This window comes from Oncorhynchus kisutch, linkage group LG15, assembly GCF_002021735.2.
Source record: "Oncorhynchus kisutch isolate 150728-3 linkage group LG15, Okis_V2, whole genome shotgun sequence".
NCBI lineage: Eukaryota > Metazoa > Chordata > Actinopteri > Salmoniformes > Salmonidae > Oncorhynchus > Oncorhynchus kisutch.
Window position 1 is genome coordinate 41478430 of NC_034188.2, and position 20094 is coordinate 41498523.

The 20094-nt window shown below is 42.9% G+C and overlaps 1 protein-coding gene across 8 annotated transcripts in view; it reads right to left on the reverse strand.

Moving 5' to 3' along the window:
- ocrl (OCRL inositol polyphosphate-5-phosphatase) overlaps positions 1-19708 on the reverse strand; it is a 46847-nt gene extending 27139 nt beyond the window's left edge. For 2 of the 8 annotated variants that reach the window (XM_020502600.2, XM_020502599.2), the window contains exons 1-5: positions 18704-19335; positions 17943-18025; positions 9953-10044; positions 9498-9536; positions 8754-8867 (exon numbers count right to left, since the gene is read on the reverse strand). In XM_020502600.2, coding sequence (XP_020358189.1) covers positions 8754-8867; positions 9498-9536; positions 9953-10044; positions 17943-18025; positions 18704-18748 — 373 coding nt within the window. In that variant the 5' untranslated portion in view covers positions 18749-19335. Of the gene's footprint in view, positions 1-8753; positions 8868-9497; positions 9537-9952; positions 10045-17942; positions 18026-18703; positions 19336-19397; positions 19409-19450 lie in introns of those variants that run through there. The other 6 variants (XM_020502602.2, XM_020502603.2, XM_020502601.2 and 3 more) reach the window with 6 other exon arrangements.
- Between the last annotated feature and the right edge of the window lie 386 nt (positions 19709-20094).

Consider the following 20094-nt stretch of genomic DNA (forward strand, 5'->3'; position numbering starts at 1 on the left):
AATAACTTGCTGACTGACACTGGATAACATTCATATACTGACACTCAAATAATTCATTTGATGATACAGCAGTAGCAATACAAGGATATAACATCTACAGAAAAGACAGGAATGCCTATGGGTAGATGTCGCTAAATATGTTCTGAGCAATATTCTTGTAAAGCTTAGAGAGGATCTCATGTCGAATGTTGTTCAAGTGTTGTGGTTGCAGTTCATCTGCCTCATCTAAAGCTTCTTCTTTTGGGTGCTGCTATAGGCCACCAAGTGCTAAAAGTCAATATTTCGATGAATTGTGTGTGATTTTAACAGAGGTCAATTTTCTGGGTAAAATTAACATTGACTGGTTAGCAATTAGCTGTCCTCTCAAGAGGAAGATTCTAACTGTGACTAATGCCTGTAATATCACTCAACAAACTAGAGTGCATACCAATATTGGATCTGTGACATTCACTTCTATTGATCTGCAGAGCTTTGCTTCAAAGCACTATCAGTTTCCATTGGCTGAAGTGACCATAACATTGTGGCAATAACACGGAATGCCAAAGTACCAAAGGTTTGACCTTAAGTAATTTAAAAGAGATTTATACAAAATGCTCTAATGATTCTTTTGTTGAAGATGTGAAAAATGTTTGTTGGTCTGAAGTGTAATAAAGTGAATCCAGACGCAGCACTGGAAGTATGAAGTGAACCCAGACGCAGCACTGAATGTATGAAGTGAACCCAGACGCAGCACTGAAAGTATGAAGTGAACCCAGACGCAGCACTGAAAGTATGAAGTGAATCCAGACGCAGCACTGGAAGTATGAAGTGAATCCAGACGCAGCACTGGAAGTATGAAGTGAATCCAGACGCAGCACTGGAAGTATGAAGTGAATCCAGACGCAGCACTGGAAGTATGAAGTGAACCCAGACGCAGCACTGAAAGTATGAAGTGAATCCAGACGCAGCACTGGAAGTATGAAGTGAATACTGGAAGTATGAAGTGAATACTGGAAGTATGAAGTGAATACTGGAAGTATGAAGTGAATACTGGAAGTATGAAGTGAATACTGGAAGTATGAAGTGAATACTGGAAGTATTTGTAAAAATTATTAATGCCAATTGTTGACAAGCATGCACCTATTAAGAAACTAGCTATGAGAACTGTTAAAGCTCCCTGGTTTGATGACGAATTGAAAAATTGTTAAAATAAATTTATGCAAAAGAGGTGGCAAACAAGTCAGGCTGCTAAGCTGATGGAGTGATATACTGTAAATTGAGAAATGTCATGATTAAAACGTTAAGAAATTATACGACAAAACAAAGATAAATGACATAAAACAATGGAAACATACTTTGGAGTACCTGAAATTAAGTTCATGGGTCATGGCGAGTGTAGAGAGTATAGAGATATTGTTATCCACGTCGGCACCAACGATGTTAGGATGAAACAGTCAGAGATCACCAAGCGCAACATAGCTTCTGCGTGTAAATCAGCTAGAAAGATGTGTCGGCATCGAGTAATTGTCTCTGGCCCCCTCCCAGTTAGGGGGAGTGATGAGCTCTCCAGCAGAGTCTCACAACTCAACCGCTGGTTGAAAACTGTTTTCTGCCCCTCCCAAAAGATAGAATTTGTAGATAATTGGCCCTCTTTCTGGGACTCACCCACAAACAGGACCAAGCCTGACCTGCTGAGGAGTGACGGACTCTATCCTAGCTGGAGGGGTGCTCTCATCTTATCTACCAACATAGACAGGGCTCTAAATCCTCTAGCTCCACAATGAAATAGGGTGCAGGCCAGGCAGCAGGCTGTTAGCCAGCCTGCCAGCATAGCGGAGTCTGCCACTAGCATAGTCAGTGTAGTCAGCTCAGATATCACCATTGAGACCGTGTCTGTGCCTCGACCTGGGTTGGGCAAAACTAAACATGGCGGTGTTCGCCTTAGCAATCTCACTAGGATAAAGACCACCTCCATTCCTGTCAGTATTGAAAGAGATCATGATACCTCACATCTCAAAATAGGGCTACTTAATGTTAGATCCCTTACTTCAAAGGCAATTATAGTCAATGAACTAATCACTGATCATAATCTTGATGTGATTGGCATGACTGAAACATGGCTTAAGCCTGATGAATTTACTGTGTTAAATGAGGCCTCACCTCCTGGCTACACTAGTGACCATATCCCACGTGCATCCCGCAAAGGCGGAGGTGTTGCTAACATTTACGATAGCAAATTTCAATTTACAACACAAAAAATGACGTTTTCGTCTTTTGAGCTTCTAGTCATGAAATCTATGCAGCCTACTCAATCACTTTTTATAGCTACTGTTTACAGGCCTCCTGGGCCATATACAGCGTTCCTCACTGAGTTCCCTGAATTCCTATCGGACCTTGTAGTCATAGCAGATAATATTCTAATCTTTGGTGACTTTAATATTCACATGGAAAAGTCCACAGACCCACTCCAAAAGGCTTTCGGAGCCATCATCGACTCAGTGGGTTTTGTCCAACTTGTCTCTGGACCCACTCACTGTCACAGTCATACGCTGGACCTAGTTTTGTCCCTTGGAATAAATGTTGTGGATCTTAAATGTTTTTCCTCATAATCCTGGACTATCGGACCACCATTTTATTACATTTGCAATTGCAACAAATAATCTGCTCAGACCCCAACCAAGGAACATCAAAAGTCGTGCTGTAAATTCACAGACTACACAAAGATTCCTTGATGTCCTTCCAGATTCCCTCTGTCTACCCAAGGACGCCAGAGGACAAAAATCAGTTAACCACCTAACTGAGGAACTCAATTTAACCTTGCGCAATACCCTAGATGCAGTTGCACCCCTAAAAACTCAAAACATTTCTCATAAGAAACTAGCTCCCTGGTACACAGAAAATACCCGAGCTCTGAAGCAAGCTTCCAGAAACTTGGAACGGAAATGGCGCCACACCAAACTGGAAGTCTTCCGACTAGCTTGGAAAGACAGTACCGTGCAGTACCGAAGAGCCCTTACTGCTGCTCGATCATCCTATTTTTCAAACTTAATTGAGGAAAATAAGAACAATCCAAAATTCCTTTTTGATACTGTCGCAAAGCTAACTAAAAAGCAGCATTCCCCAAGAGAGGATGACTTTCACTTTAGCAGTGATAAATTCATGAACTTCTTTGAGGAAAAGATTATGATTATTAGAAAGCAAATTACGGACTCCTCTTTAAATCAGCGTATTCCTTCAAAGCTCAGTTGTCCTGAGTCTGCACAACTCTCCCAGGACCTAGGATCAAGAGAGACGCTCAAGTGTTTTAGTAATATATCTCTTGACACAATGATGAAAATAATCATGGCCTCTAAACCTTCAAGCTGCATACTGGACCCTATTCCAACTAAACTACTGAAAGAGCTGCTTCCTGTGCTTGGCCCTCCTATGTTGAACATAATAAACGGCTCTCTATCCACCGGATGTGTACCAAACTCACTAAAAGTGGCAGTAATAAAGCCTCTCTTGAAAAAGCCAAACCTTGATCCAGAAAATATAAAAAACTATCGGCCTATATCGAATCTTCCATTCCTCTCAAAAATTTTAGAAAAGGCTGTTGCGCAGCAACTTACTGCCTTCCTGAAGACAAACAATGTATACGAAATGCTTCAGTCTGGTTTTAGACCCCATCATAGCACTGAGACGGCACTTGTGAAGGTGGTAAATTACATTTTAATGGCATCGGACCGAGGCTCTGTATCTGTGCTCGTGCTCCTAGACCTTAGTGCTGCTTTTGATACCATCGATCACCACATTCTTTTGGAGAGATTGGAAACCCAAATTGGTCTACACGGACAAGTTCTGGCCTGGTTTAGATCTTATCTGTCGGAAAGATATCAGTTTGTCTCTGTGAATGGTTTGTCCTCTGACAAATCAACTGTAAATTTCAGTGTTCCTTAAGGTTCCGTTTTAGGACCACTATTGTTTTCCCTATATATTTTACCTCTTGGGGATGTTATTCGAAAACATAATGTTAACTTTCACTGCTATGCGGATGACACACAGCTGTACATTTCAATGAAACATGGTGAAGCCCCAAAATTGCCCTTGCTAGAAGCATGTGTATCAGACATAAGGAAGTGGATGGCTGCAAACTTTCTAATTTTAAACTCGGACAAAACAGAGATGCTTGTTCTAGGTCCCAAGAAACAAAGAAATCTTCTGTTGAATCTGACAATGAATCTTAATGGTTGTACAGTCGTCTCAAATAAAACTGTGAAGGACCTCGGCATTACTCTGGACCCTGATCTCTCTTTTGAAGAACATATCAAGACCATTTCAAGGACAGCTTTTTTCCATCTACGTAACATTGCAAAAATCAGAAACTTTCTGTCCAAAAATGATGCAGAAGAATTCATCCATGCTTTTGTCACTTTTAGGTTAGACTACTGCAATGCTCTACTTTCCGGCTACCCAGATAAAGCACTAAATAAACTTCAGTTGGTGCTAAATACGGCTGCTAGAATCCTGACTAGAACCAAAAAATGTGATCATATTACTCCAGTGCTAGCCTCTCTACACTGGCTTCCTGTCAAAGCAAGGGCTGATTTCAAGGTTTTACTGCTAACCTACAAAGCATTACATGGGCTTGCTCCAACCTATCTCTCTGATTTGGTCCTGCCGTACATACCTACACGTACGCTACGGTCACAAGACGCAGGCCTCCTAATTTTCCCTAGAATTTCTAAGCAAACAGCTGGAGGCAGGGCTTTCTCCTATAGAGCTCAATTTTATGGAATGGTCTGCCTACCCATGTCAGAGACGCAAACTCGGTCTCAACCTTTAAGTCTTTACTGAAGACTCATCTCTTCAGTGGGTCATATGATTGAGTGTAGTCTGGCCCAGGAGTGGGAAGGTGAACGGAAAGGCTCTGGAGCAACGAACCGCCCTTGCTGTCTCTGCCTGGCCGGTTCCCCTCTTTCCACTGGGATTCTCTGCCTCTAACCCTATTACAGGGGCTGAGTCACTGGCTTACTGGGGCTCTCTCATGCCGTCCCTGGAAGGGGTGCGTCACCTGAGTAGGTTGATTCACTGATGTGGTCATCCTGTCTGGGTTGGCGCCCCCCCCTTGGGTTGTGCCATGGCGGAGATCTTTGTGGGCTATACTCGGCCCTGTCTCAGGATGGTAAGTTGGTGGTTGAAGATATCCCTCTAGTGGTGTGGGGGCTGTGCTTTGGCAAAGTGGGTGGGGTTATATCCTTCCTGTTTGGCCCTGTCAGGGGGTGTCCTCGGATGGGTCCACAGTGTCTCCTGACCCCTCCTGTCTCAGCCTCCAGTATTTATGCTGCAGTAGTTTATGTGTCGGGGGGCTGGGGTCAGTTTGTTATATCTGGAGTACTTCTCCTGTCCTACTCGGTGTCCTGTGTGAATCTAAGTGTGCATTCTCTAATTCTCTCCTTCTCTCTCTCGGAGGACCTGAGCCCTAGGACCATGCCCCAGGATTACCTGACATGATGACTCCTTGCTGTCCCCAGTCCACCTGGCCGTGCTGCTGCTCCAGACCTGAGCCCTAGGACCATGCCCCAGGACTACCTGACATGATGACTCCTTGCTGTCCCCAGTCCATCTGACCGTGCTGCTGCTCCAGTTTCAACTGTTCTGCCTTATTATTATACGACCATGCTGGTCATTTATGAACATTTGAACATCTTGGCCATGTTCTGTTATAATCTCCACCCGGCACAGCCAGAAGAGGACTGGCCACCCCACATAGCCTGGTTCCTCTCTAGGTTTCTTCCTAGGTTTTGGCCTTTCTAGGGAGTTTTTCCTAGCCACCGTGCTTCTACACCTGCATTGCTTGCTGTTTGGGGTTTTAGACTGGGTTTCTGTACAGCACTTTGAGATATCAGCTGATGTACGAAGGGCTATATAAATCAATTTGATTTGATTTATAACAAAATATTTCTATATTGTCAATCATTTCAATGACTATTTCAATTTCACAGTGAACCATCATATTTTTGAATACTGTAAAACTTCAATTATGCGCAGTCTCAAATAGCCACCTGACCTTTTATTAGCCGTGCAACGGCACACAGTTCAGTAAATAAATGCCCGTTTCAAATAAACGGTGGGTCTAAACAAATTGTTGACGAGGTTTAAAAGTTAGATTTGTTACATTAAATAATTCAGTAATGACAAAAAATGTCATTCATCCATTTGTATCACCAGTAAGAAACCGCTAGACATTCGCTGCTAACAGCTGAGAACTGATAGCTAGCCATAGATATGTAGCTAACTAGCAATCACAAAAACAGTCAACAACTTCGGGAGTACAGACCCAGAAAATCAGCTGGGAAAAATGCAGTCAAACATGAGAATAATTATTCTGTCAAGGAAAAAAATTAATCTTCCCAAAAGAGACTAAATAAACCTGACAGTGTGTAAATGACAACACATTACTGCAGGAAATTAAGAAAGTAATTTAAATGCTGGAAGTGAAACTGAAATTGCTGGAGTTAAAACATTTACTATGCAAATGAGCAAAAGCTGTGTGCCGTGCCTTATGAAAACAAAAGGCTGGATCAAATAGAAGCCTGACTTAAATAAAAGCCTGTTGTGTCCAGTGATTCAGTGAATAAGCGCCTGGGCTATTAATTTAAGTTTTACAGTAAAATATCAAATAATGAAAGAGAAGGATTGCCGTTTTGAATTTGGTCAAGTTAGTGTGACAGATGTCGAAAAACCATTGTTATCAATCAATAATGATAAGGCACCAGGTATAGACAACCTTGATGGGCAACTATTGAGAATGTAGCAGACTGTATCGCCACCCATATTTGCTATATTTGTAATCAAAGCCTAAAGGAGTGTGTGCATCCACAGGCATGGAAGGAAGCTAAAGGAATTCCACTGCCTAAAAATAGTAAAGCACCTTTTGCTGGCTCTAACAGCAGCCCAATCAGTTTGCTGCCTGCTATTTTTCAGAGCACAAGTTAACTACTGACTTCCAGCATGCATTTAGAGAAGGGCTTGTACTTGTACTGCACTGACTTATACTTAGGAGTTTATCATTGGATGGTCAATTATCATAGGCAACTCACACTGACAAAGTTGTTGTGAAGATGGGGAAGGGTGTCTGTTATAAAAAGATATTCTGCGTTTTGACACAATAATCAACTGTGCTAGTTGTTCAGGCGCTGGTCTTGTCCCATCTTGATTACTGACCTCTAAAATTGTCAAGTGCTGCAACGAAAGACCAAGCAACGCTGCAGCTAGCTCAAAACAGAGCAGAACGCCTTGCCCTTAACTGCACATAAAGAACTAATATCAACAACATGAGAAATGTTACTGTGACAAATTCCAGATTGTCTGCAAAAATCAAATAACATTCAGCCCAGATTCCAATACATAAGACATGCAACCAGGGGTCTCTTCACAGTCCAATTACAAAATGAATTCACAGAAACGCACAGTTTTATACAGAGCTATGATCGCATGGAACTCCCTTCCAATTACTCAAGCAAACAGAAGAATTACCTTTAAAAAAATATATAAAAATATTAAGCCTCCCGAGTGGTCCAGTGGTCTAAGGCACTGCCTCGCAGTGCTAGCTCTGCCACTAGAGATCCTGGTTTGAGTCCAGGCTCTGTTGCAGCCGGCCGTGACCGGGAGACCCATGGGGCGGCGCACAATTGGCCCAGCGTTGTACGGATTAGGGGAGGGTTTGGCCGGCCGGAATGTACTTGTCCCATCGCGCTCTAACATCTCCTGTGGCGGGATGGGCGCATGCATGCTGACACGGTCGCCAAGTCTGCGGCGTTACCTCCCGACACATTGGTGCGGCTGGCTTCTGGGTTAAGCGGGCATTGTGTCAAGAAGCAATGCGGCTTGGCTGTGTCATGTTTCGTAGGACGCACGGCTCTCGACCTTCACCTCTCCCGAGTCCGTACGGGAGTTGCAGTGATGGGACAATTGAATACCGCGAAATTGGGGAGAAAAAGGGGTAATTTGAGGTTAATTTGTGTGACTTTCCTTGTCTATCAGTGTATCAGTGTTTTGTTACTTTCCATGTTCTGTTTTATGTGGACAGCAAGAGAAGCTGCTGCTTCTGCAAAAGCTAATGGGGATCCAAATTGCCACTGGTCAAAATTTGTGCACGGAATAGGGTGCCACTTGGGACAGTCAGAGAGACAGCGCGTGGGCAGTTTGGGTGGTATCTAGAAACTAGGAAGGAACAGGTTGATGTAAGAGGCTGTTGCAATATTTTTACAAGCTCGCTGTGACACTGCGTCCCAAATGGGACCTTTACTCCTTATATAGTGCAGCCTATGGGCCCTAGTCAAAAGCAGTGCACTATATAGGGAATAAGGTGCCATTTGGGACAATGTATCAGTGTGACCTCATTACAGTGGGCTTTCTCAATTATTAACCAGCGATGCCAAGGCAACCATTGACACGGACAGGAACTGTTCAAAACTTAAAAGGGCAGGTTGTCATATTGAACAGTTACTATCCCCCATCTAGCCAAACTGCTTCAGAACCTGCATTTATAATGGCTAAGGCTGCGCGACCGAAGGTAACCGCCCCGTCCCCTTGGTAGACTCTTCTCCAGAGCTTCAACATATCTGGAATGTCACAGGCAGGCATGGGTTCAACGTGAGAGAAGAGGATGTAGAGATATATCAGTAACGTGAAGCAGTGCTAAGTGAATAATACATGCCCAAGGAAGTAGGGACGTCAGTCCGGTTCGGCTGTGTTGAGCAGTGTGAGAGAGAAGAGAGAGACTGGCTCACCTTGCTGCTTGGCTCTCTTCACCTGGGAGAAGAAAGACTGGCTGCGCTCATCGTCTTGTAACTCCAGCACCAGCTCTGGGGCTTTCTCCCCTCTGACACGAATCCTAATGCAAGCTGGAGGGGGCAGGGAGAAAGACAGATTAATTCAAACAAACACACATTCATCATTGACTCACCTTATGGCCAACACAGACCCCTTCAATTCAAAACACTTTATTCCCAATGGGCAATTATTGCTGGACATAGTGTGTGACACGGGCAGGAGTGACATGCAGACAACACATGGATAAATGAGTTACATTCGCCACAAATATACCATTGACTCACTCACCATAACCATGGAGACAATACCCAAGTCTACATGTATGTCTACCCACTATGCACAAAATTAGGTAAACAGTGATTTGGAAACAGTGACCCACTTCAACCGAGTGCAGATTGCCCCATTGCCATAGGCAACTCATGACCAACTTTTGCAACCCCAAATAAAGCTGCAGACCCATCCAGGCATGGAGCTCAGGGCATTGCATGCTCTAAAAATGTAGCCAAATTGAATGTAGACTGACTGAAATGTTTTTATTGTAGTATTGTTGCCACAACACTGGTCTTGCACATAAGCTCATATTATAAAAAGGTAGAAACAACCTAATCCATTGTTTAGAGTAAATCTCCATTAGAAACAATTCCTATCAAGACGGATGCACATTTTTAAAAGAAATAGAAGTATGAGGAGAAAAGTCTTACTTTTTAATGGTAAGTCAATGAACAGCGCTTCTTCGGCCTCTGAAATAAAGTGGGTAAAAAGAGTAGGGGGGGGGTTATGTCGTGAGAAGGTTCCAATAGGCTCTTGCTGTTGACTTTGACTTGCTGTTGACTTTTAAATGCTGTCTAGCAAGAGAAAAGAAAGCACCTTGGACTTGTTGCACACTACAACAAGCAATAACCTTGAGTAAATACTCCTCCCATGGTAAGGAGTTAAGGAATGTGAAGTGAAATGCCTGCAGGATTTTGACTCTGCATATGGCTCTGCATCAAAAATAACTGTTTCATGACTGGAAGCACAACAATTTCATATAAAAAATCTCTGAAAACTTAAGCCTGTTGGAAGTTAATTTCAAAATCATTTACTTAGCCTGCATTACAAACTGCATGGAATTTAGTCTCGAAGGATAACTTAGAGAAATCATATGTTCACTTACGTCGCACTATCTGAAAATGACTGTTGATGGGTATGGACAACTGAGGTACCGGAGAGGACACAACAGCATCAGGGTTAGCCAAAACACCCAACCTGGAGGGAGAAGAGGAAATTATATTTAAATACTGCACCCTAAATGGTTGGTTTTCAGCTAAAAAGTTTAATTTGATCCAATTTGCATAATGCTTCATGCAATATAGTGAGCGAGAGGTTGTCATAGCGATTTCATGGACCTACATTTCTAAATAACTTACATAACTTTTGCAGTTTCATGCAAGACATTCAAATGCAAGCGCAATGAAAGGAAATGTAAATGATTAGGTCTGAATGTTAGAGCTTCAGAGCTGTGATGCTAGGGTTAATATAGGGTCATATCTCTCTCTCTCTCTGATGATGACAACGCAACAGCCAGAGCATCAGCGAACTGAAGCCGATTCCAATTGAAATCCATGCAAGACACTCAAATAACAGACAGCTTAACCTCATATGAAATGCTTACAAGGCCTGAGCTTTAATCCATATCAAATGGAGAGTTTGCCCGAGCTGTTACGTGGGTTAATGTAGGTCATGTTTCAGTCCCCAACAATGACTGTGCAGCAGCAGCCAGGGCATCGGGTTTGGCAGAACATGTCCACACATCCGTTCAAGTCTAACCAGGAAATGTGATTACTGTGGAGTTGTAGAAAATGATTCAACCCTAGCTGCTTGTCGGAATGTGTCAAGTCGGGACACTCTTTTCCAAAAAGGCTAGCTGGAGATCGCTCAGTAAGTAGTACACCCCAAAAAAAAAATATATATATATATATATATATATATATATATATATATATATATATCAAATCAATGTTTTATCCCCTTCGTAATTTAGGCTCCATTTAACATCAACAAGTAGGCCTCTATTACCATGACAACCCTTGTCCCTCACCATCATTCCAGCAAGAAATGATCAATTCAACACGTGACATCATTGAAAAAAAGCCTGACATCATCCCCTCCTGGCACCTCTCCTTGCAATCACTGCCTTACGAGCACTTTCAGCACATTTCCTTCAAATTGGTAACCAACTATAGGCTAGTCATACAGAGGGCCTGGGACCTCTCTCAGCTTATGAGAGCAAAGCATAGACCTACGAGTCAGACTGGAGCAGGGCTTGGCTCAGTGTGTACAGTTTTGATGCATTTAGGTAACTCCCATGCCAGTCTCATTAAAATCTAGGACATGGTGGTGGAATGCAGGTATAATACAGTGGCTGGTACTGGGGCTAATTGCCCTCTCTCTGCCACACACCAGATGTAATGTTCCTGAGTCTTACTGCTCGCTAAACAAAAACATCCAACAAGCAACCATGTGCTCGAGCTGCAGGCTGAGAATCTCCTCGTGTGAAGCCAAGATGGGTGCTGTAAACAGCTTACTTTGGCTGTTCTGCTTGCTGTCCATATTAAGAACTCAGCAACAACGTGAGTTCAGTACTTTTCACTTTTACACTGAAACATCTGATTGCAGGAAAAGCCACTTCGGCAGCAGACTACATCAACATGAGATTCTGACGTGAAAACCACTAGGACATCTGAGATCTGTAATAAATGGCCTGCGTGCATTTGACAGTGAACTCCCATCAGGACACAGCGGATCAATTCAGGCTCTTTCTGGCATGATGCACTGAGGTCTATCGCTTTATGCTGCAGTGCTGCACTGTTTCTCTTTAGAGGCATACCTGGGAATTATCACTCCACCTCAAACATTATACTGCTAAAATTGTAACGACACAACCTTGTTATTCAAGGTAGACTACAGTACACACAGCACCACAGCCAACATTGGTATGGTGGTTCTGCAGATTGTCTTGTAGAGATGGTTCACAAGAAGCAAAATGCCTTACAAGTAGCAGTCGGAGGAGCGGAAGACGTTTTGCAATGCAATGTGTCATCTTAAATTGTGCACCACAGCTTGACAAAAAATAAACCTGACCACTTGAGTGCAACTCATCATTATGTGCATGTTTGTTGACCCAGTCTGAGTGAGAAAGGCAGATTATGAATAGTGCTTTGGCGGTCATGAAAAATGTGTCAGCCGGTAATTGTCATGCAAATTACTGCCGGTCTAACGGTAATTGACTTAATTAACGAAAACACTTTTAGCATCTCCAAGCCTTTTAATATACACCGTCACAATAAATCCATTATTTATTTTAGGTCTAAAGAACCATGATATGAAGAAAATTAATTTCAGAAGAACAATGTATGAGTCGGCCTAATGTTTGTTATCTGGCTATGCGCCATGCCATAGGCTGTAGGCTACTTCAATTAGCAGACAAGATATGCTTATAAGTCCTGTGCCATTATTTTATGTTATATGATTTTATAGTAAGAAGGATATAATTTAACTTAGCTGTATAAGATAGAAATTATATTTTCACCATTCCAGAACGAGTGCACATATGAAGTGGCTACATTGAGCAAAAAAGTGATCATTTGAAAAGGTCCTATATGCTAGATTTAGAGTTATTTGACAACTTTAGTTGTGAACGATACAAACCTTAGAATGTCTTAGAAATCAACACATACAGTGCCTTGCAAAAGTATTCGGCCCCCTTGAACTTTGCGACCTTTTGCCACATTTCAGGCTTCAAACAAAGATATAAAACTGTATTTTTTTGTGAAGAATCAACAACAAGTGGGACACAATCATGAAGTGGAATGACATTTATTGGATATTTCAAACTTTTTTAACAAATCAAAAACTGAAAAATTGGGCGTGCAAAATTATTCAGCCCCCTTAAGTTAATACTTTGTAGCGCCACCTTTTGCTGCGATTACAGCTGTAAGTCGCTTGGGGTATGTCTCTATCAGTTTTGCACATCGAGAGATTGACATTTTTTCCCATTCCTCCTTGCAAAACAGCTCGAGCTCAGTGAGGTTGGATGGAGAGCATTTGTGAACAGCAGTTCAGTTCTTTCCACAGATTCTCGATTGGATTCAGGTCTGGACTTTGACTTGGCCATTCTAACACCTGGATATGTTTATTTTTGAACCATTCCATTGTAGATTTTGCTTTATGTTTTGGATCAGTGTCTTGTTGGAAGACAAATCTCCGTCCCAGTCTCAGGTCTTTTGCAGACTCCATCAGGTTCTTCCAGAATGGTCCTGTATTTGGCTCCATCCATCTTCCCATCAATTTTAACCATCTTCCCTGTCCCTGCTGAAGAAAAGCAGGCCCAAACCATGATGCTGCCACCACCATGTTTGACAGTGGGGATGGTATGTTCAGGGTGATGAGCTGTGTTGCTTTTACACCAAACATAACATTTTGCATTGTTGTCAAAATGTTCAATTTTGGTTTCATCTGACCAGAGCACCTTCTTCCACATGTTTGGTGTGTCTCCCAGGTGGCTTGTGGCAAACTTTAAACGACACTTTTTATGGAGATCTTTAAGAAATGGCTTTCTTCTTGCCACTCTTCCATAAAGGCCAGATTTGTGCAATATACGACTGATTGTTGTCCTATGGACAGAGTCTCCCACCTCAGCTGTAGATCTCTGCAGTTCATCCAGAGTGATCATGGGCCTCTTGGCTGCATCTCTGATCAGTCTTCTCCTTGTATGAGCTGAAAGTTTAGAGGGACGGCCAGGTCTTGGTAGATTTGCAGTGGTCTGATACTCCTTCCATTTCAATATTATCGCTTGCACAGTGCTCCTTGGGATGTTTAAAGCTTGGGAAATCTTTTTGTATCCAAATCCGGCTTTAAACTTCTTCACAACAGTATCTTGGACCTGCCTGGTGTGTTCCTTGTTCTTCATGATGCTCTCTGCGCTTTTAACGGACCTCTGAGACTATCACAGTGCAGGTGCATTTATACAGAGACTTGATTACACACAGGTGGATTGTATTTATCATCATTAGTCATTTAGGTCAACATTGGATCATTCAGAGATCCTCACTGAACTTCTGGAGAGAGTTTGCTGCACTGAAAGTAAAGGGGCTGAATAATTTTGCACGCCCAATTTTTCCGTTTTTGATTTGTTAAAAAAGTTGGATATATCCAATAAATGTCGTACCACTTCGTGATTGTGTCCCACTTTTTGTTGATTCTTCACAAAAAAATACAGTTTTATATCTTTATGTTTGAAGCCTGAAATGTGGCAAGGGGGCCGAATACTTTCGCAAGGCACTGTATATGGGCTGCATGATGTGACTACACTGAGTATACAAAACATTAGGAACACCTTCTTAATATTGAGTTGCACCCATTTTTGCCCTCAGAACAGACTCAATTCGTCGGGTCTTGGACTCTACAGTGTCGAAAGCGTTCCACAGGGATGCTGGCCCATGTGGACTCCAATGCTTCCCACAGTTGTGTTAAGTTGACTTGACGTCCTTTGGGTGGTGGACCATTCTTGATACACATTGGAAACTTTTGAGTGTGAAAAACCCAGCAGTGTTGGATTTCTCGACGAACTCAAACCGGCGCGCCTGACACCTACAACCAAGCCTATTCAAAGGGACAAAACTTTTGTCTTGCCCATTCAACCTCTGAATGGCACACATAAACAATCCATGTCTCAATTGTTTGAAGGCTTAAAAATCCTTGTTAAACCGGTCTCCTCCTCTTCATCTACACTGATTGAAATGGATTTAACAAGTGACATCAATAAGGGATCATAGCTTTCAACTGGATTCACATGGTCAGTCTGTCATGGAAAGAGCAAGGTGTTCCTAATGTTTTGTACTCTGTTTATAGGCTATTGATGATATGAAAAAGTCGCAAAAAAAGCTTGCGGACTGTTCCTTGCCTCAGGCTGCACACACTGTTCTCTCATCATGATCAGACTATTCTCAATTTAACCTTCTCTTTGCTAACATGTAAAAGGAGTTCAGATTTAGAATGGCCAGTTATTAAAATGGGCAGGAACAGGGGCAGGGTGAAAAAATACCTAATCCGTATGCACTCGATTAGTGAATGGAGGCCGCTTTCCCATCGGATAGTGAATGGAGGCCTCTTTTTTCCCTGGTTTGTTTTTTTAATCATGCCGAGTATATAGCGGTTTTATAGTGGAGCGATGCTTAATATTAGAAGCTGAGAAATATATATAGAAGCAGTAGAAAGCTGGGATCCTTTTTTAGAGGCAACCATCAAAACTGTGCTTCACACAGAATAGCATTTAGAAATGTCTGGGCTTATAAGAACACTTATTTCACTCAAGTCATCAACCACTGTTTGAGTAGTATGCAGCCTCTCGCTGCATGGCAGGGGATATTCCACCCAAATTCTGTATGCCATGGACTCTCCAACCCTGTTCCAGCAGCTACCCAGTGGTTACATTTGGGAAACAAAGTGAAATCTGCTTGGGAACATCTATAGTAACATGTTTTCACAACAAAACATACACTGCTCAAAAAAAATAAAGGGAACCCTTAAACAACACAACGTAACTCCAAGTCAATCACACTTCTGTGAAATCAAACTGTCCACTTAGGAAGCAACACTGATTGACAATACATTTCACATGCTGTTGTGCAAATGGAATAGACAACAGGTGGAAATTATAGGCAATTAGCAAGACACCCCCAATAAAGGAGTGGTTCTGCAGGTGGTGACACAGACCACTTCTCAGTTCCCATGCTTCCTGGCTGATGTTTTGGTCACTTTTGAATGCTGGCGGTGCTTTCACTCTAGTGGTAGCATGAGACGGAGTCTACAACCCACACAAGTGGCTCAGGTAGTGCAGCTCATCCAGGATGGCACATCAATGCGAGCTGTGGCAAGAAGGTTTGCTGTGTCTGTCAGCGTAGTGTCCAGAGCATGGAGGCGCTACCAGGAGACAGGCCAGTACTTCAGGAGACGTGGAGGAGGCCGCAACAACCCAGCAGCAGGACCGCTACCTCCGCCTTTGTGTAAGGATGAGCAGGAGGAGCACTGCCAGAGCCCTGCAAAATGACCTCCAGCAGGCCACAAATGTGCATGTGTCTGCTCAAACGGTCAGAAATAGACACCATGAGGGTGGTATGAGGGCCCGACGTCCACAGGTGGGGGTTGTGCTTACAGCCCAACACCGTGCAGGACGTTTGGCATTTGCCAGAGAACACCAAGATTGGCAAATTCGCCACTGGCGCCCTGTGCTCTTCACAGATGAAAGCAGGTTCACACTGAGCACGTGACAGATGTGACAGAGTCTGGAGACGCCGTGGAGAATGTTCTGCTGCCTGCAACATCCTCCAGCTTGACCGGTTTGGCGGTGGGTCAGTCGTGGGATGGCATTTCTTTGGGGGGCCGCACAGCCCGCAGAGGTAGCCTGACTGTCATTAGGTACCGAGATGAGATCCTCAGACCCCTTGTGAGACCATATGCTGGTGCGGTTGGCCCTGGGTTTCTCCTAATGCAAGACAATGCTAGACCTCATGTGGCTGGAGTGTGTCAGCAGTTCCTACAAGAGGAAGGCATTAATGCTATGGACTGGCCCACCCGTTCCCCAGACTTGAATCCAATTGAGCACATCTGGGACATCATGTCTCGCTCCATCCACCAACGCCACGTTGCACCACAGACTGTCCAGGAGTTGGCGGCTGCTTTAGTCCAGGTCTGGGAGGAGATCCCTCAGGAGACCATCCGCCACCTCATCAGGAGCATGCCCAGGCGTTGTCGGGAGTTCATACAGGCACGTGGAGGCCACACACACTACTGAGCCTCATTTTGACTTGTTTTAAGGACATTACATCAAAGTTGGATCAGCCTGTAGTGTGGTTTTCCACTTTAATTTTGAGTGTGACTCCAAATCCAGACCGCCATGGGTTGATAAATTTGATTTCCATGAATAATTTGTGTGATTTCCTTGTCAGCACATTCAACTATGTAAAGAAAAGAATATTTCATTCATTCAGATCTAGGATGTGTTATTTTAGTGTTTCCTTTATTTTTTTGAGCAGCCTAGTCATTATGAAAATATAAAAATATGACAAACACAGATAGGCTACATGTATGAAAACAATTGCAGCCTATTTGACTGATAAACCTTAGCTTTACAACCCAATACGGCGAGAAAAATGGACTTGCTTTCTAATTTGACGCGCTGACGCTGTAGACGGTCATTGCTGTCTGTTCTCTCGGTCACTCCAGTGCATTCTAATTCCAGGTGTTCTTTAAAAAAAAAAAACATGTAAACAAACAAAATAAACCGCTTTTTGATTGATTTGGGCTTAACTCTAAGCCACCCTGCACCATCAATGAACCAACAGCATCGTCTACAGGCTCATGGATACAAAGTTTGAACTGTCGCATAAGGTAACCAGTCCATCCATAATGAATAATGCAGTCCACTCAAAGGCGATTACTAGAATTTGTTTAATTTTGCAGTAGAGGCTAGACCAATTAAGTACCGAAGACATCGTAAATCTGTTTTTTTCTCCCGTGCGTAATATGTGGTAGGATATTAGATTATGTATTGTATAATGCCACAATCATTATTTGAATTCATTTTTTAAATATTTTTTTACAGATCTGGAGGTCAAATATAGGCCCATGCGCATTGGTGTTTAGAATGAATCATCACCTTAGAAAAAGCTGTCCATTTGTTTGCGTTTGGATTAGAAAACACATACACAACGACCATGTTTTCCACTCAGTTTCAGCCTGTTGTTGAATTTCTTTCTTCAAATTGATCGATCACAGTAGGTGAGTTTTAAAAGCATGGTACTGTTTTGATGACAAGTGTTTGTCGTGATTTTCAATTGCATTTGCATTGTGAGTGGTTAGAGGGACAATAGAGTGCCGAGTACCAGGCCATTAGTGACCTGACAGTACGATAGAGTTGGGTACTACTAACGCATGTCCAGAGTACGTAAAAGGAGATTACCATGACTCAACAGTTACGTGGAATTTGACTGCGGTCATGACTCATGACTGCCGGTGTGGCGGTCGGTAATATGGTCACCACAACAGCCCTAGATATGAATTAACATTACATTTCAGACAATGAGTTCTCTATTGTTAGTACTTACATAAACTCCCCAGAGCACTCAATCAGCGACAATAGCCTGGGCTCCTTCTGACCAGACAGCCTTAGCTCCTGTCCTCTTACAGTTTGAACACCACTATTAAGGAACCAGCAGGAATCATGAGAGGGCAGGGACACAGACTAGGGCAGGCTAGTCTGTGTCCCTGCTTGAACATAAGACCAGAATATTGACTATGATTTTGTGAACAAATATTTTAGCCACTAACTTTTCAAGACTGTCTTTAGACTACTGTCTAAAGCCTATAATGCTTGTGGTATTATTAAAGAAACAAAATGTTAACTAAAGTTAGTACATTTGCACAAGCCTCAAAGAGTAAGGCATCATTACCATAGATTGTATGGGCCAAGCAATGGGTTATTTGGTTACATTGATAGCTACATTGTTTTAGAAACTGAAGCAAAAATAAGCAAGCGTTAGTTACGTTAGGCTGTAGGCATTCCACCAACACTGGCATGCACTTCTGAACATAGCATTCCCATCTAACTAGTTTAGTAACTAGGCTAAATGGGTTATCAAATCAATTAACATCTGACATGTTCAGAGTAGCACACCCAAACGTTTGACCCGCAAGACAGTATTAGCTACACGAACTGTCCTGTTTCAATTTACATTCAAATGCAAGCGAACCTAAACAGTTGGACAATATTCAGGAAGCTAACGTTGGCTAGCTAGCGTTACGCTAGCACGCTAGCTATGTTTTAAAAGCAGAACAAAAAAAATGGCACAGACTTTCAAAAGGATATTGCCAAACACTGCTCGTCACGTCCGAAGGCCAACGAGGAATCCATTCTCAGCTATATAATATACACGCGTATGGTAGTTATAGGCAACTAGCTATATTTACTCGGGTCCATCCAGACGTTTTAGGCAAGGAAATTTGTTCAATCCCCGGGCCCACCCCTGACCCGCGGCCTTCCGGGTGACAGCTGCGGGCGGGGGGCGGGCAATGCTAAGCTTGCAATAGGCTAGGTAGCTAGCTAGCTAATTCCACCATCAACCACTTGACAGCCAGTGCCGTGTGGATACCAAGCGAGTTATCTAGCGACAATAGCCTGGGCTCCTTCTGACCAGACAGCCTTAGCTCCTGTCCTCTTGCAGTTTAAACACCACTAATAAGGAACCAGCCGCAATCATGAGGGGGCAGGCTAGTCTGTGTGTGTGCTTCATTCCAGTTATCTGAATATAATGAGGTTAGGACACCATATCATATAAAACGTACATTAAGGAAAGATAACATGAAGTGACAAGAAAATAATGTCTACTAAATATTAATTCTCAGTCTAGCTTGGCTGGTTCAATAAATTGTTGCAAGAGGTAGGCTGCAAGCTATGTTCATATGGCTAGACTGGTCCTGGCTTAAAATGTGTCATCCACACACGCACACGGAGAATGCGTGCTAGCTGTGCTAATCAACATGCCAGTGGCATAATTAGCTACCTAGGTTTGATAAGAATGCCATTATATTGCTAGTAACTCCTCCATCGTAGCACCTTGTCTGCGGTGCTGTCTTCTCCCCTCTTCAATGGCAGGCTAGCTAGCCATCCAGCGGCTACATAGACCCGAAAACTCGGCACTTGCGTTGCGACCATTTGTGTACAACATTTGGTTACAGATTCACTCATGTGAACTTCCCCGCTTCGCAGCATTTGCGCACGGATACTTTCTCCAGAGCAGTGGGGACGAGGTCGTCCGGGAAAAGAAAACAGGCTACATCAGAACAGTCAATTGAATATCATTATGATAATCATAAAGCATGTTCTTGATCATACCATCAGGAATGAGCCCACAAAAACCCTTTAGCCCCTCTACACTGTATCAGGGCAATACAGTACCTAATTAGGGACTACATTGACAAAACTCTTGGATCCATGTATTCAAAAACGTTTCCAGCTACTAATCTCTTACCTGGACTAAGATTATAAATAACGTGGATGAGGAAAAACTGTGAGAACAATGGAGGTCTGTATACCATAGCATGAGCTGGACCTACACTATGCTTGAGGATGGCGTCATCTACTGGACAGTTTACTGTAGGCTACATGGAGAACACCAATAGATGGAATTTAATGGTACAAAAAAGGCCTAAATCAAAGAAACATTTGATTTGACTCAGTGCAATTGAAATCGTCTTACC